General features: G+C 39.3%; 3 protein-coding genes and 1 pseudogene across 5 annotated transcripts; 3 read left to right on the top strand and 1 right to left on the bottom strand.

Moving 5' to 3' along the window:
- Positions 1-2,727: 2,727 nt before the first annotated feature.
- Positions 2,728-4,729, bottom strand: LOC126598654 (serine/threonine-protein kinase-like protein At3g51990). Its single transcript, XM_050265016.1, has one exon. It carries the CDS (start codon positions 4,532-4,534, stop codon positions 3,032-3,034), a length of 1,503 nt encoding a protein of 500 aa, XP_050120973.1. The 5' UTR covers positions 4,535-4,729; the 3' UTR covers positions 2,728-3,031.
- Positions 4,730-8,017: 3,288 nt separating this feature from the next.
- On the top strand, positions 8,018-9,642 carry LOC126598691 (acyl-CoA--sterol O-acyltransferase 1-like). The gene has a single exon (XM_050265052.1). It carries the CDS (start codon positions 8,383-8,385, stop codon positions 9,553-9,555), a length of 1,173 nt encoding a protein of 390 aa, XP_050121009.1. The 5' UTR covers positions 8,018-8,382; the 3' UTR covers positions 9,556-9,642.
- A 2,510-nt stretch (positions 9,643-12,152) lies between these two features.
- Positions 12,153-13,818, top strand: LOC126598746 (acyl-CoA--sterol O-acyltransferase 1-like; annotated as a pseudogene).
- On the top strand, positions 12,172-18,192 carry LOC126598671 (acyl-CoA--sterol O-acyltransferase 1-like). 3 transcript variants are annotated; one of them, XM_050265042.1, is made up of 5 exons: positions 14,553-15,736; positions 15,828-15,895; positions 16,014-16,476; positions 16,765-16,848; positions 17,560-18,192. In XM_050265042.1, the coding sequence occupies exons 4-5, from the start codon at positions 16,819-16,821 to the stop codon at positions 18,031-18,033; spliced, it is 504 nt and encodes a 167-aa protein (XP_050120999.1). In that variant the 5' UTR covers positions 14,553-15,736; positions 15,828-15,895; positions 16,014-16,476; positions 16,765-16,818; the 3' UTR covers positions 18,034-18,192. The 3 variants fall into 3 exon arrangements, with proteins under 3 accessions (XP_050120995.1, XP_050120999.1, XP_050120990.1); XM_050265033.1 differs by having other exon boundaries at positions 14,561-15,736; positions 16,014-16,179; positions 16,415-16,476; positions 16,765-18,192; XM_050265038.1 differs by lacking the exons at positions 14,553-15,736; positions 15,828-15,895; positions 16,014-16,476 and adding an exon at positions 12,172-12,215 and having other exon boundaries at positions 16,826-16,848; positions 16,997-18,192.
- The last annotated feature ends 13 nt before the right edge of the window (positions 18,193-18,205 follow it).

The following is an 18,205-nucleotide window of genomic DNA, read 5'->3' as shown; positions in this document are numbered from 1 at the left end:
TTCGTTTATTGTACATCATGCGGTCAGTTTTCTAAGGATCCTGTGATCTCATTCGTTCATCGTACATCGTGCAGTTAAAAATCATTTCAAAATTTAAAATTAAATATAAATAGTACTTAAAAAAAATTGACCGTATGATATATGATGAACGGATGAGATCACGGGATCCCTAGGAAAAGGATCTGGCAAGGAGCCAAGTTCAACCACCCCAAGAGCATAAAACTTTGCACACGCTAGGCCACAAAGATCCAGACCTCTCCAATTTTACAAGAGAAAATTTTAGCAGTACTCCTTCAACTTTAACTCAATTGGTGCAATGATCTTTGAATTTAAAATTTATGACCATTGGTCCCTTAACTCGTCAAAATATGCAGTTATTCTTTTCGTCAACTCCGTTAAAACTTTCATCAAAATAGCTGAATCAAGGGGCAAATAAGGGAAACTAAAAATGGTCTCTCAACTTTAACCCAATTAGAGAAATAGTCCATCAACTTTAACCTAATTGGAGCAATGATCCATCAACTTTAATCCAATTGTAGCAATGACACTTCGAACATAATTTGTTTTGATAGAAGTTCTGACAAAATTGACAAAGACGACCATAGCTGCACGTTTCGAAGAGTTAAGGGACCAATGATCAGATTTTTAGTTGAGAGAGTATTGCTCCAGTTGAGTTAAATATGAGGACCGTGCTACAATTACCTCATTTTAGAATTTCAAAAAAGTAGAGGCCAAGAAGTGGGAGTAGCTGTAAAGACTTGACAAACGGATACCTAATATACTTGTTTGTGCTTGCTGCCAAACAGCTAAAAACCCTTGCTGCCAAACAGCTAAAAACACAGTTCCTCTTCCAGGTTACGTTTTGAGTTCAAAACCGTGTTTGGGGAGCTAGCTAAAAGCGCTCCGGAATCTTTTCATCTTTCGAACTTCAGTTTGTCTTGTACTTGACTGTTTTATCCAATCCAAAGGGAAACAAACAGCAGATATAGCAACAGCTACGACATAAAGAATTGTCACCACTAAAGAGAGTGTTTGGCAGCTGCACTTGTCCAGTCCTTTTTCTTGGACCACCACAGCACTGCTGTTACTGTACCCAGAAAATGCGTCATAAAAAATCTACGTTCTCCAAGGAAACTTTATGTCCGACTGAATGAGGGAAAAGAGGGTGCTCGAACTCAAAATGTAGTAGGATTAAGAAGAAGATTAACAGCCATAATAATAATGTAACAAGCGTTCTTTAGTTGTCACGTAATGTAGTCAACTAATGTAATTCAGAGATGTAGCAGTACATCTAGTATTATTCACAATTCATACAATTTTATGTATGATTTATTTACTTGAGACTTATGAATGAAGAGTCAATGATCATTTGATTTATCAACACTTAGGGCGTGTTTACCAAATGGGATTAGAGTCAGAAGAAACAAAATCACACTCGTCCAAACGCCTTCTAGTGTTTGCTAGCATTTAGGGAATCAGAAAATAGTTGGAGATCACCTAATATCAGTAATCGAATGTCCTAAATCTTTCTAAATTTAATTACCTAGATGGAGGAATCTAATTCTAATTCCACTTCAAACTCATTTTCAATTCAATTCTTCTCAATTTGATAGGAACTAGTAAGTGAGTCATCTGTCTTTGTTTTATTTGAAAAGGTCCTTATTTGTGGAATAGGACTCTGGATCCTCTTTGTGGGGATCCAGATGATCAATTAATCGTGTCCGTTTATCGTACATCGTACGGCTAATTTTCGTTAGACACTATTTATATTCAATTTAAAATTTAAAATTTAAAATACTTTTTTACTACACGATGTAATATGAATAGACATGATTAATTGATCTTCGGATTCCTATAAAAAGAATCCAGAGAAGATTCTTGTCCCTTGTTACATGAAAGGGGAAAGAGATTAGGAAATAAAGAAGCTTTTACAAATTAAATTAACTGACAAGACTGGTACATTTTCATGATGGGTAAACAAAGCAACAGTGTGATACTGCAAGAGCGTCAAACAAGAATTCAAAGTGACATGATGGAAGTTGAGCCATTCCCTTTTAATATATTTCTTGGTGGAAATAATTCTTCCTCGTCGACCTAATGTCAAACCCATCTAGAAGCAACAAATTGTCTACCACGTACAACGTAAGTTCGTCAAAAAATATGATCAATCTGTACTCTAAAAGAAAATGGATGAACTCGTCCATCTAACAACTTCCTACGTGTTCTTGTGCAATTTGAATTTGCATGTGAAAAAAATCCAACTTAAATCGTGATTTCAAATGGGTATTACTTCAAGTCAAAGATTAAGAAAAATTGAGAAACTAGGACAAGAAATGAGTTTTCTTCGTGACTTATTCAACTTCAACCTTCAACTTGGACAAAAAGTTTGCTTCCCCAAAAGTATCTATTGCTTCCCTTGACACGCATTAAATCTAGTGAATTATCCAATTCAACCCTTGACACCAATCGAAACCTAACAAAACAAAGCCGCATGCATAGACATTAGCTCACAACTAAACATAAATCTCTTGGGATGCAAACAACACTTGAATCTTAAACAGATTGCCTCTTCTTCTGTTTATTTGAATTTGAATACAAACAAGACATAACAAAACTCTGAAGGCATATGCAATGAGCCACAAACATTATGCTAAAATCTTATCCTAGATTTTATCCTCGTTCCATTTCAAAACACTCGAGACTCGGCAGATCATAAGATCGCGGAAATTGGAACAATGCAGTAATATAGATGCAGAACTGCAAAGAACAACAACGATATCACTTGCATCGACATTAAACAACTCACAAAGACGAAAAACAAAAATGATCGACAACTTACAATTGGGGACATCAGCATTGTACCCTTGACTGACATATATGGGGTAATTAACAGCACATTAACAAATTAATGAATGCACCACTAGAGCCGAGATAACAAAACCCGGAACAAATGAGAGACCAACAACAAATCTACATCAATGTAAAATTAGCAAGCAAGAAAGCTTACATGCCTTTGTTTTATACACATAAATCAAATTTCTGCAGCAAGCTGTATACCAGCAGATGCACGGGAACTGCCGCTCACATTAGGCATTGCATCATCTCCCCTTGAACATGTAAACGACCTTTTCCCAAAAGAATGATTTTGCATCAAATCAGGGACTTGTTTCCCGTTACCAGGAGTTGATTTATTAATCCTGCCAATGTATCGTCCGCTACCAAATCTAGAAACCCAATTTGCTGATTTTGAACTGCGATCATCTCCATCTGCTTTACCATGAAAGTCAGGCTCCCCATCAGTACCTGCCATAAGCTCCATCAGATTGCTACTAAACCCCAAATCTGAATAAACTCTCTGCGAATTCCTCAATACTCGCCTAGTCAACTTAGCTTCCAAGGCTTCCAAATTCTCTTCCCCAACACCCTCTTGCTTCGAACTCAAATGTGCATTCCTCGATTCAACAGGCCGCCCCACAGTCTCTACCATTGTACACGGATTGTTAAAACCATTCCACGAATGCAGGGGAACCAGTTTACTCAACCCGGTAAGCCAAACCACAACCTCCTTCATCGTTGGCCTACGCTCCCTACAAGACCTCACACACTTGGCTGCAATGACAGCTAATTGCTTCCTCACAACAGGGTCCTTAGGAGGTACAATTCGCGGATCATAAACCGTTATCAGCTTCCCTCGCTTTATAAGCGGGATAGCCCAATCCACAATCGAAGGCGGAGAATGCCCAACATCTATAGCCTTCCTACCACTTATAATCTCCAACAACAAAATCCCAAAACTAAAAACATCAGTTTTAGTACTCAAATTGTCAGGGGTCACATAGCAAGGGTCCAAGTACCCCATCGTCCCCGCCGGAGGGGTCGACCGGAGCCTATATTCGTCGAACAGGCAGTACCTCAGAGCCAATCCAAAATCCCCCAACCGGGCATTGTAACTACGATCAATCAAAACATTTGCAGACTTAATATCTCTATGAATTACAGGTGGGCTCGATGAATGTAAAATGTCAATTGCCTTGGCAGTTTGCAAAGCTAATCTAATCCTACGACCCCAATTCGGAGGCCGATTCGTACTCGAATGTAAAACATCGTACAGCGTACCGTTGCTCATGAACTCCACCACCAAAAGCCTGTCTTTCGAATCATTCGAAAACCCCAAAAGATTGACCAGCCTCGGACTCTGAATCTTAGACAAGATCTCGATCTCGTTGTCGACCTCGTTGGCGGTCTCCGGCGCAGAACACGAGTTGGGTCGGAGAGTCCGGCTGTGAGCTCTGGAGGGTCTTTTGATGGCAACTAGACGGCCGCGGAGCATAGCTTTGTAGACGTAGCCATGGCTGCCTTTGCCCAAAAGCTTCTGTTCGGAGAAGCCATTGGTGGCGGCCACAAGATCACTGTAGTCGAAGTGTTGGATCTTGATGGGCTTTTCAGCGGTGGCGGTGGCGGTGGTCTTGGACGATGAGGTTTGGGAATTGGCGACGGAGATGGCTGAGTCAGCTCGGCAAGAAAGGTACCCCATAAGAGGAAAATCGAGATTTCAACTTTGTGTGTTTGTGTTTTCGGATGGATTGAAATGGAGAGACGAGAGTTTGGTGTGATGATATATTACGTGACTGTGATTATATGAAAGTTGAAGAACCAAAGTCGGTTGAAAATTGGGTTCCGTTGGCGTCGTGTTCTACGACCGTTTGTGTGGTGTCGGTAGTAGAGGCTTGGGCATGGGGTAAAGAGTGTTACTGACTTAGTTTTTATTGGCTATTAATAAATTTTTTTTTTTTAAAGTTGACTCTTCAATAGTATTGGGCAAGAGTCAGGGTTATACTGGAGTAAGGATTTTCGTCGGATTCTATTTTTGAGGATCATTGCCGGATCTTCTTTGTGAGGATTTCAGAGATCTTAAAATCACATTCATTCATTGTACATCGTATGGTTAGAAATTATTGTAAATTTTTTTATTTAAAATTAATTATAAACAGTACTTGATGAAAATTGATTGTACGATGTACGATGTACGATGAACGGATGTGATTATAGGATCCCCGAGATCCTCACAAATAGGATCCGACAAGGATCCTATCTCGTTAAACTGGACATGTGAAGAGCCATTGTATTATTTTAGCGTAGGTTAGATGTGACTTATTTTTTGAAACAAATGATATTATCTATATCAAGGGGGTGAGAGAGTGGGTTAAGTCTCATAATTGACTAGCAATAATATGGTTCATATTTGTCTTTGACGAGAATCGAATCTAAGATCTTACTTACAAGTGAAAAAGAATATCACTAGACCGTAGTACTAAATGAGACGTTTGATATGCATTGTTAGAAATTGAATTTTATCATTCGAGGCTAAATTACACTTATGTCAAGGCTAGTTTTCATGCAATAGGTATTCTCTTAGTGATAATGATGCAAATTTTGTTAGACTTGAGGCAACATGATTGTCTTATGGATACAATCTTAATAATGATATGTAGACATGTTCAATCAAGAATGTGGCTCAAGTTATTGTTTGGACTCTCTATTGTTTCATAGAGGCATGTGAGTGTACAATAAAAAACATGCTCTATGGTTTGGGGTGGGATTTACTGTTAACACGTTTCCTTATGTGTGATAAATTTTCAAACCTAACACGTGAATAACTGAAATTGGGTAACGTGGAGCATGTGTGACCTTGGGCTTCTAGACAACCTGTTGTTCTAATACCGTGAAGAAAGTTAAGGTTACACTATGAGAGTAGCCCAATTACTTATAAGCAAAGTCCATTTTACCTATGATATAGGATTCATTCTCAATATGCACTAGAGAGGAACCATATTCAATTGCACTTATAGTTGACTGTATTCCCTACTATTTTTCTTAGCTTGAGCAACCATGATAATTGCTAGGTGACTCTCATGACTTGTAGAAGCTTTGAGAATTATTGATAAAGGCTCGTTTAGGAAGTGTTTTTAAATGACTGAAAGCATTTAAAAAAAATATTTTTGAAATCAATCTTTAGTAAAATACAATTTAATTATGGAAGAAGCACATAACTGGTGTTCTTGCATACTGCACTTCAAGTGATTTTGGAACCCAAAAATATTCTAAAAGTGTTTTCAGTTATTTAAAAACACTTCATAAACGAACCCTAAGTTCTTATAAAAGGGAGAATAAAATAACCTTTTAATTCGTAAACGAATAGTAAGAGTTCTAGCCTCACTAATTAAAACCTAATAGATCACATATCCAAAACTTAATTAAACAACTAAATGGAAAATGATTGAGTTAAAAGGATGGATAAATTAAACCTAATAGAAGTTAGTAAATTACATGAGCATATAACACTGAAATGGGCCTTCAGATTAGTTTCGATTTCTAGGCTCATTGAGCTTTGACCCAATAAACTTCTAACATGCGCATGACAACTTAAAGATAACGGCCCAAAAAGGCCAAGAATGGGCTAGGCTGATCCTAGGATTATAGGATCCTAAACTCAGTAAAGATTATATAACCTTTATTTTTTATTTTTTATTTTATAACAAACAATATTGTTTACGTTAAGAGAGATGAGGTAGGCTTAGTCTCACAATTGGCTAGCAATAATGTTGTTCAAATTCGTTTTTGACGAAAATCGAACCTATGACCTCTCACTTACAAGAGAAGAGGAATACCACTAAACCGTAGTACTAAGTGACAGTAAAAATGATATAATTGTATTCTAAATTTAAAAAAAATGCTAAAATAGTGAAATGTATAAGAGTTCATATATAGTGAATACATGGTCCCTGCGATGGTCCTATATATATGTATCTCGTTCGATTTGAAGAGAAACATAGAAAGAAAGAGTAAGGAGCATATAGTAAAATTACATTATTTTATGCTTAGTTAGCCATTCAATTTCTCTCTCCTCCTCGCTAAATCTTGCGAGAAATTGTTCATCACATTAAACTCGGTAGACTAGATTATTTTATGTGTTTTATGTTAAAATAGTCGAAGACCCTCCCTTGACAAACGTTGGGTCACATTGGATATTCCATTAAAACAAAGAAGCATGGTTGTGTGAGGGGTCAACAAACCCCATTGCCCTTATTGATGTGGTTTGTTTCGTAAGCATGAAAAGGAAATTAGAGTTGTAGATGTTAGCGTAAGGGATGCTCTATGTATATATAACATCTATATTAATAACTCTAGTTGTCAACTTGAATAAGAAATTAAGAATTCTCAAACAACATTTTAAGTAAAGGGTGGTGATATCCACACACGCATTTTTACCTCTTACATACTCTTCTCAATTTCAACTTTGGGATTTGATAAGTTGAAGAAGACCGATGGACCAAAATTAACAAAAGTGTGTCATAAGTAAAAATGGGTGTGTGGATAGCATTATCTTAAAACTAATAAAATTAAAACTAACCTTGTGATTGGTTAATTGTAATTTTTATTCCTACTTTTCCGTTTCAACTTATCCCTTCCTTCAACAAACATACCAACGATTCATATGTTCTAATTGTATTCCTCATCATTTTTAAGTGATAGGTTTTTTGTTCGATTCACATAAATGACAATGGCCTAATATATTTGTGTTGGGTTCGATATTTAGGAAAGTGGCTGGCGCATTGTGTGGGTTAACCCAATTCACGCACTCCTTAGAGTAGATTATCCTGTTCCTCTTAGATGTAGAATATCATTGTATTAAAATATATATAGACATGTAAATGCAGCAAATCAACCCCTCATCTATATCCAAATGCATTTATAATCAGATTATCAATATATATCGTTTTTGGATAATTGGATTTGACTTGAGAATTATATCCAAGCATCGGATTTAGATTAAATCAGATCATTATTTAATCTAATTTTGGACCTAAAAACTATTAAAATATCACAAGTAGCTACTTTATTTTATTAATTAGTAATTTCCAAATTAAATAATGAGACAATGGCAAGTGTATTTTGATTGCATAAAAAACTTGCTTTAATGATACACAATAGAATATAGTATTTGTAAAATAACATATCTCAATTTCTTTCAATATAAAACTTAATCAACATGCTAATATTAGTTGGACGAGATCTACATATAATCAGATTAATGAATTCGGATCTTATTAATCACATTGGGTTCCGATCGAATCCAAATCAAATCAAATTTTATATTTTAATTTTAAACTACGCGTGAATGGTATATGGGTGTCACATGATTTCAAGAAAATAATAACTGGTTTGTTTTTTAGATTTGTTTTAATTGTTCGCAAATCATACTTTTGATAAGTCATAAAACCTAATCGTCAAACCTTCATCCAAAAAGGATACAAAAAAAAAAAAAACACAGAAGATCAGAGAGAGAGAGAGAGAGGGGGGGGGGGGGGGGGGAGGGAGCAAATGGATGGAGATATGATAAACTTGTTGAAGGTATGGCTCTCAGTCTGTGTGTGTGTATGTTACTGCTATGCCACTGCCAAGTTCGTCCCCAAAGGTTTAACAAGACTCATTTGTTTCCTTCCAATTGTCTGCATCTTTCTCTACCTTCCTCTCTTCATCTCCTCCATGCATCTTGCCGGCAACACATCTTTCTTCGTTTCTTGGCTCGCAAACTTCAAGCTCTTGCTCTTTGCTTTTGGTAAAGGACCTCTGGCTTCTGACCCATCAATCTCTCTCGCTCGTTTTGTTCCTCTTGCTTGCCTCCCAATCAAGATCCAACAAAATAAGAACCCACCTCCAAATCCATTAGCCAAACACAAAAAAACTACCAAAAATGAAGGAATTCGATTCCTACAAAAACAAAATGGCCAATCCAAAGAAAACCCACCTGCAGATCACCAAAACAAAGAGAACCCAACTCCCCCAGATCCCAAAGTAGGCCATAAAATCCCTCTAAATCATGTCATAAAGGCTCTGCTTTTTGGAATTTTGCTACGTGCCTATGATTACAGTGACCGAATCCCTCCATACGTCGTGTGGGTTCTCTATTCGCTGCACATTTACTTGTTCCTCGAACTCGTCCTAGCCGTGGCTGCAGCCCTGGCTCGAACCCTCCTGGCCACCGAGCTCGAGCCGCAGTTCAACGAGCCTTATCTCTCAACCTCGCTCCAAGACTTCTGGGGCCGGCGGTGGAATCTCATGGTCACTGGCATCCTACGACCCACCGTGTACGAACCAACCCTCGGCTTCTCACGACGCGTCGTGGGCCGCAGGTGGGCCCCGCTGCCCGCGGTCCTCGCGACCTTTGTGGTGTCGGGTTTGATGCACGAGATCGTGTTTTATCACATGGGGAGGATGCCGCCCACGTGGGGACTCACGTGCTTCTTTCTGCTGCACGGGGTGTGTTTGACGGTTGAGATCGGTTTGAAGAGGGCGATGTCGACCGGCAGGTGGCGGTTGCCGAGGTTGGTATCTGGAGGTTTTAGCGTCGGATTCGTGATGGTGACCTCCTTTTGGCTGTTTCTTCCGCAGTTCTTTCGGTTTGGGGCTGAGATTACAGCGTTTGAGGAGTATGCTGCTGTAGGTGAATTTTTTAGGAATCTGTTTAGCCCATTTGTTGCTCGGGTAGGCTAAGTTTTGGACACTTGGCATTTTTTACGAGAATTGTATCAATGAACAAAAAAAATACATTTGTTTGTATAATGTTTGTGGTTAGGGATGTACCCAAGCAGCTATTAATTTTTTTAAGGGGTGTTGCACACCTCATTTTACTTCTCACACATCCCTTAATAATTTTTGTTCGTTGATCTTCTTCAATTCATTTGATCCAATGGTCAAAAATTAAAAAAATATGTGAGAAGTAGAATGAGGTGTGTGGATATATCATACTTTTTTTAATATCTAAATGAAAGAGATTTTGAGTTTGAATATCTGATTTTTTTTATTAACAAAAATAACTGTTAAGGATGTAAAACAGTCGGGTGAGACTGGATTGTTGGTCTTTGAAAGAATAACATTTTTTATTTCAATTTTTTGAAAGATAACCTATCAGGTAATTCATATTATAAATACCAAATTGGGCATCTGTCTTAAGATAAAATACCATATTTAAGAAAAAAATACCAAGTTGAATTGAATATTTTAGGAAAAATATATTTCCAATGAATTGTGATGAAATAAAAAACATTACTTATGTTTTTAGGATTTTAGAATGTCTGTGGGAGGCCTAGGAGGTTAACGTAGTGAATTTTTTTTCACTCTAAAAAAGCATTAATGATGTATGATTAATACTCCCAACATGCTTTCTCACATAGTGGCAGAGTGTCACACATCGGTCTCGCCTCCGTCGTAACACGATATTGTCCGTTTTAGACCCCAACCACATCCTCATGGTTTTGTTTCTGAAATCTCAGACGAGAATTTCCTATTGGGTCATCCATCCTAGGATTGCCCTCGCGTGATCTCGCTTAACTTCAGAGTTGAACTCCCAAAAAACCTCATGCTAAAGAAGGTGAGCATGTACATATAAAGCATATAGAATCCTTAACCCTGGACGATGTGGGATCTAACATGATGCTAGTTCAGAGCCTATCCTGAAAACAAACTTATATCAATTGCCTATTGACTTTTGCAATGATGAGCATGTGGTGTATTGGTAGAGCAGAGTTTGGAGGTATCACCAAGTCCTTGGGGTCGACACCTGCTAATGGAAACTACCTTCTGCAAACATTCTGATTTCTTTTAAACCAATTTTAAAACAAGTATATATATATTGGAGAGGAAGATTCAATAGTATTAAAAGAAAAATCTCATAATAATAGTTTTGAGTTAGTTATAATGTTATTATCAACCTTGCGTAAGGTATCAACACATGTTCTATTTACTATGACTTCTCTCAATACTAATTTTTTCATGCAAATTTTGAAGCTCCATCACTCTTGTTTGATTAAAATTCCATGATAGTACTATTTTTTTTTCTTTCTAATTTCTTTCATTAGCTTAAAGGTCTCTCCTAGCATGGATATCTATCTCCGCCACTTTTCTTCCGTGCAACGAATTTTCAAATCTAGCACGTGAACAATACAAATCAAGTGACGTGCAACATGTGTGGCCGTTAAGCTGTGAAGCTTAGGACAACTCGCTCTAATGCATGAAGAAAGTTGATGTTTTATCATAAAATCAATTGATATTATGGAGAGTAATCTAAGTACTTATAAGCATATGTAAGATCTCTACTTTTGTCAATATGAGATTAATATTCTCTACCCAGATCACCTTACAAGGGTGTTCTTGTAATTTTTAGGATTTTTTTTTTGTCAAACGATAAATTTTATTAGATTGGATGTTAGATTAGTCACCGACGAAATTCGAACCACGCTTTCATGCAAGAACTCAACTTATTTCCACCATTGTAGTAAAGAGAGTTTAGGCTTGCAAAAGACGGCCCATAACGTAGCCCGTGTGGCCATGTGACCCGTGTTTGCTTTGATTTGAGGCTTTAAGCATTATTGGACTTGTTTCTATTACAAGATTGAATAAATAAGGTACCGTTTGGTACGTGAGACGGGACGAAACAGAGTGGGACAAGGCGTTCCGTCCCACGTTTGGTGCGCCTAAAACGGGTGGAACGCGTTGTTCTACGAGACTAATTTTGGGCGAATTTTTGTTCCGTCTCACCCCTCTGAAACGACTCATTCTACATCCGTGGAACACAAAATTATAACCTTTTCATGTCCTTCTTCTTCTTCCTTGTTTTTATCCGAGGACATCTTTATTCCCTCTCCGTTCCGTCCCGTCTTGTTCCGTCCCGTCCCGTCTCGTCTCGTCTCCATACCAAAAGAATAATCAAATGCCACAATAAGAGGAGTCGGGCAGAAGATGACAAAGTTGTATAGAAATCACTCCCCTAAAACGAGCAAGTACGAGACATATGAAATACGTATATATTCGTGTTTGGCATGTCGGGGTCTTTTAATATTGCACCAAATTACGTGCTAATCTCGTGGGGAAAATATGTATCTCACGCTCCTTCAGAAAGGGCGCAAAGTCAAAAAGCCAATTTCTGTAGCGCCACACCAGATTCAAATCAAACACGTATACTGCACGATGAGACCACACTAGGCACCCTAGCTATGGTGTACAGTTAAAGATATTCTGACTTTAATCCAATATACAATTACTTAATAATTATATAACTACCATCTCCTGTTTGTTCCTCATCGATTATCAACAGTTGAACATCAAGGACATAAACAACAAAGCAGAAAGCAAGATCATACAACAATTAATGGAGGGTGAATTCTTTAACTTCATTCAGGTATGGTCTTCAGTGTTTGCATGTTTCTTCTACAGCCATTCAATTGGGAAATTAGTCCCAAAAGGAACAACCAGACTTTTCTGTGTCCTCCCAGTTGTCTTCCTCTTCCTTTATCTTCCTCTCAACTTCTCCTCCATGCATCTTGAAGGTGGCACTGCCTTTTTCATTTCTTGGCTCGGCACCTTCAAGCTCCTACCTTTTGCTTTTGGCAAAGGCCCTTTGGCTTCACATCCACCAATCTCCATTGGACGTTTCTTGGCCATCGGTTGCCTTTCAATTGAGTTCCAAGAAAACCCACATCCAAAATCCCCAAATCCCAAATTTGAAACCTACCCATCTCCTTCAAAATCCCACCCAAATGGCCAAATGACACAAAACCCACCTCCAAAATCTCAAAACCCTAAAATTGAAACCTACCCATCTCCCTCAAAATCCAATCCAAATCGTCAAAACAGAGAAAACCCACCTCAAAAATCCCAAAATTCTAAAATTGAAACCAACCCATCTCCCCAAAAAGCCCAAAAATTGCCCCTAAATCAAGTAATAAAGGGCATACTTTTTGTCATTCTAATTGGTGTCCTTAAGTATAGTGAGCACTTCCACCAAAAGCTCGTATTGGTCCTTCATTGCTTGTACATTTACCTTACTCTGGAAAACTTACTGGCCATTGTAACAATATTGACTCGATCTCTGTCGGGTTTGGACCTCAAGCCGCACTTCAACGACCCATATTTCTCCACGTCGCTTCAAAACTTCTGGGGCCGTAGATGGAACCTCGTGGCCCACAGCATCCTGCGCTCCGCCGTGTACGAACCCACCCGCGATTACTCTGCAGGCGTCATTGGCCGCGAGTGGGCCCCTCTGCCGGCTGTCTTCGGAAGCTTTCTGGTGTCGGGGCTCATGCACGAGCACATCTACTACTGCATGGGGCGGGTGAGGCCCACGTGGGAGGTCACGTGGTTCTTCGTTTTGCACGGAGTGTGCTTGCCGGTTGAGATCGTTTTGAAGAAAGCGTTGAAGGGCAGGTGCCGGTTCCGAGGGTGATCTCCTTGCCGTTGACCCTTGGGTTTATGGTGGTGACCTCCTATTGGCTGCTCTTTCCGCAGTTTATTCGGTGCAAGGCTCTTCAAGAGTACGGTGAGTTTGCCGCGTTCTTGAAGAATGTCATTCCAAGTTTCCGATAATATATGAAAGGTTTGTTTTGGTGCACCCCCCTAAACCTCATAGTTCAAGAAAATTATGGTTATCAACTGTTCGATTTTAATTGAAGTTTGAAATATAAAGTATTATAACAAAAGTTAAATGATTAACTCTGTTGTATTTACGGTGAACAATAACAATTTTCTTGCACCATGAGAAGGACGCAATATTTTTACTCACAAGATACTCTGATAATCTTCAAGGGAGTCATCAGACACTACATGACAATAGGGATGTGACCGAATTCTATGCGATGCCCCAAAATCATGAAATTTAAGATCTTGGCTCACAAAGTGTCTTAGTTTTATCCAACATTAAGTTTACAGATTGTATCTCTCTTAATCAACCATTAACATAGTTATGTAGTATTTGATTTTGGTCCATGATCACGTCAGTCTACCATCTCCTGCTTTCTCCTCCTTGTTCACCATCACCAACAGATCAACATTAAGGACATAAACAATAAAGCATAAAAGAGGTACAACCGAACTTCCCCCCATACATCTTGGAGGTGGCATGGCACTGCATTTTCATTTTCATGGCTGATAAAACAATCCATTGTTTGAAAAATGCGAGTATGAACCGACGACATTGTTTGAAAAATGCATGTATGCATTTCTAATAGTAAAATATGCATTTTGGAAGGGGTCCACTCACAGATACTTCGCCGTCGAAGAGCTGTGCAAACTAGAGAAGAAGGAAATGCCATAAACAATTGCACCTATTTGGAAGCCCAATGGTTGCCGAAGATGGCCGGAAAATGGCCTGAAAGATGACTGGTCTGCGGGAAAACTGGAGAACTCGTCGAAAACTTGCACGACGGCTAACTCGCCGTGATTTGACCGGAAAATGCCTTGAAAGTGGCAGTGCTAGCCGGAAAAATGGGAAAAAGCTACTCCGTGCTATTTCAATGTCGGGAAACCACGACACACGTCAGGGAAGACAATGAATAGTGGCAACATAACTGTGGATTTTTTCGACGTTTGGTATGGGGTTTTCGAAGTCCAAAGTCCAAATGGTGCTGGTTTGGGGTAGTGTGGTTGTATGAGTGACACTTAGGGAAGAGAGGGAGAACTTGTAGAGGGAGATAGGGTCCGGGGGTGAGTGTTAGAGAGAAGGAGAGAAAGTGAGAAGTGAGGAAGAGAGAGAGAAGGCTGTGAGGGAAGAGAGAGATGAGGGGTTTGGGCCGAGGGACAAAACCAAAGGATGGGCCCTCCTTGGGCACTCCAAATAAGACCAAAAGCAAACCATTTCAAAATATCTAGCCCAACAAAGGGAAATTACCAAAATGCTCTTCCGTTTCGTAAATCGTTTGGTATGCGGACAGGACGGGACGGGACGGGACGGAACAGAGAGGGAGCAAAGATGCCATCGGATGGAAACAGGGAGGAAGAAGAAGGAGACGGAGATGTTATAATTTTGTGTTTCACGGATGTGTAACGAGTCGTTTCAAAGGGTGAGGCGGAATGAAAATTCACTCAAAATTCGTCACGTGGAATAGCGCGTTCCACCCGTTTTAGGCGCACCAAACGTGGGATGGAACGCCTCGTCCCACTCCGTTTCATCCCGTCCCACGTACCAAACGGTACCTAAATTCTGGGACGGGTTGTTACATTGGGCCTCCAACGGCGTCGTTTTCTAAAACCCTCTCTACACAAGGTAAGGTATTCTAGGTTTTAGTCCATATTCAGATCATCCCAATTTTGAAATTTTAGGGAATTGATTTGTTTTCTTGTTGCATGTTTAACATTTATCTGGGTGATGGTGATTTGAGGGTGTACGAACTGAAATTGCTGATGGTAGGCTTGAATTTGGCCAAATTTGGGTAAGAACAGTGAAACTCTAATCTTAATTTTGTCCTCCTTCGAATTTAAGAGCGAAATTTGATGTATGTATATTTTTTATTTTGTCGTGAATTATGAAAATTAAGTGTCTTTGGAGGTATTATGGGTATATTAATCCGAATTGGGGTTTTTAAAGTTTATCAAAAATTTGATCTGGGATTCTGAATTTTTTTTTACAACTCAGTAATTTTTGGAGTTATTCTTAGGTTTTATCAAGAAATTTGATCTAGGTTTCATATATTTTGCGACTCACATTGTGTTTTAGCATTTTTTTTCCGTCACTGACAATATTGGCAACTGATTTGTTAGTGTTAATTAGAGCAGCCATGGTTTTAGTTTGCATCAAGTTTCAGCATTTTGTTCTAACTTTTGCAAGTTATTTGGTACATATCTATTCACACTTTGATCGCAATTGCTGAGAGTCTCAAGAGCAATGGAGTTACGGTTGAAAATAGTAAGTCGATATTTGACAAGTGTTGTGTTTGATTTCCAGTACTACTTTGATAAACATAATGGTTAATGTTGTGGGGATACTACGGGAACAGGCATAAGCACCTCTACTGTTGTCTCGAAGCTGGATGGCGAAGATGGACGGATTGTGTTGAAGGCTCAGGTTCGTTATTTCCTTTTGATTTTACTGATCAAAGTTGTTATGTTACTCACTGCTGGACTTTTGTAATAATTATGTGTTCCTAGCTAATACTAAAGTTGTCTCTCTTTCTGTCTCATAGTTGGTGATTTTGCTGGGAAAGGCTGAAGAAGTCGAGGAGATCCTGCAGTTCCTATGGTTGCAGCGTGAAGGCATACATGATTCAGCAGAGTTTGAGTTGAAACTTGGATGATGAGTAGTAGCTGGGTAATTCATTAGAATAATAAGGATGTGTATATGAGAGACGGGTTTAGCACTTTGCTTCCTAATGCATGTTTTCTTACATGCCCTTTGATATAAATAATGAGATTTTTTTGTAGCTCACAGCTCTCTCTCTCTCTCTCTCTCTCTCTCTCTCTAAGGATGTGTATATGAGAGACAAGTTTAGCACCTTGCTTCCTAAGGCATGTTTTCTTATATGCCCTTTGATATAACTAATGAGGTTTTTTGCAGCTCACAGCTCTCTCTCTCTCTCTCTCTCAGCTCACATACAGCACACAGAAACTACCACATTGTTAGAAAAGCTGAAGAAACACTAGAATTTAGTGAGTCTGAAACGTTGAGATTGACATTTACGGTTCTCTTTCTTTTAGAGGCCGGAAGATATCTGGATCTGCTTCAAATTTCAATTTTTGTGCCCAGATTTTAGTGCCCCGTACGGTTTGTGTTGTGCTAAAAGCATGATTGTTTATGTTGGAGTGGTTTAAGGGAATGTCCAACTGAGTTGGGCAATTTCTGTTCGTTCTGTTAAGATGAGTGTCTTTGGAGGTATTGTGGGTATGTTGTGTTTGTTTTTATGAGATTCTAATTTGTCCCTCATCGATTATCAACAGTTGAACATCAAGGATATAAACAACAAAGCAGAAAGCAAGATCATAAAACAATTAATGGAAGGTGAATTCTACAACTTCATTAAGGTATGGTCTTCAGTGTTCGCATGTTTCTTCTACAGCCATTCAATTGGGAAATTAGTCCCAAAAGGAACAACCAGACTTTTCTGTGTCCTCCCAGTTGTCTTCCTCTTCCTTTATCTTCCTCTCAACTTCTCCTCCATGCATCTTGTAGGTGGCACTGCCTTTTTCATTTCTTGGCTCGGCAGCTTCAAGCTCCTACTCTTCGCTTTTGGCAAAGGCCCTTTGGCTTCACATCCACCAATTTCCATTGGACGTTTCTTGGCCATCGGTTGCCTTCCAATTGAGTTCCAAGAAAACCCACCGCCAAAATCCCCAAACCCCAAATTTGAAACCTACCCATCTCCCTCAAAATCCCACCCAAATGGCCAAATGACACAAAACCCACCTCCAAAATCTCAAAACCCTAAAATTGAAACCTACCCATCTCCCTCAAAATCCAATCCAAATCGTCAAAACAGAGAAAACCCACCTCAAAAATCCCAAAATTCTAAAATTGAAACCAACCCATCTCCCCAAAACGCCCGAAAATTGCCCCTAAATCAAGTAATAAAGGGTATACTTTTTGTCATTCTAATTGGTGTCCTTAAGTATAGTGAGCACTTCCACCAAAATCTCGTATTGGTCCTTCATTACTTGTACATTTACCTTACTCTGGAAAATTTACTGGCCTTTGTGACAATATTGACTCGATCTCTGTCGGGTTTGGACCTCAAGCCACACTTCAACGACCCATACTTCTCCTCGTCGCTTCAAGACTTCTGGGGTCGTAGATGGAACCTCGTGGCCCACAGCATCCTGCGCTCCGCCGTGTACGAACCCACCTGCGACTACTCTGCAGGCGTCATTGGCCGTTTGTGGGCCCCTCTGCCGGCTGTCCTCGGAAGCTTCCTGGTGTCGGGGCTCATGCACGAGCACATGTACTACTGCATGGGGCGGGTGAGGCCCACGTGGGAGGTCACGTGGTTCTTCGTTTTGCACGGAGTGTGCTTGCCGGTTGAGATCGTTTTGAAGAAGGCGTTGAAGGGCAGGTGCCGGTTGCCGAGGGTGATCTCCGTGCCGTTGACCTTTGGGTTTATTGTGGTGACCTCCTATTGGCTGTTCTTTCCGCAGTTTATTCGGTGCAAGGCTGACGTTAGAATGATTCAAGAACACGGTGAGTTTGCCGCGTTCTTGAAGAATGTATTCTGATTATCTTCAAGAAAATTAAACATAAGTTAAAGAAAATTATGGTTATCAACTGTTCGATTTTAATTCAAGTTTGAAATAGAAAGTATTATAACACAAGTTTAATGACTAACTCTGTTGTATTGAGATCGTACGATGAATAATTACAATTTTCTTGCACCATGAGAAGAACGTA

The sequence above is a fragment of the Malus sylvestris genome, chromosome 2 (assembly GCF_916048215.2).
Source record: "Malus sylvestris chromosome 2, drMalSylv7.2, whole genome shotgun sequence".
Taxonomy (NCBI): Eukaryota; Viridiplantae; Streptophyta; class Magnoliopsida; order Rosales; family Rosaceae; genus Malus; species Malus sylvestris.
This window is presented reverse-complemented; position numbering and strand designations above follow the sequence as displayed.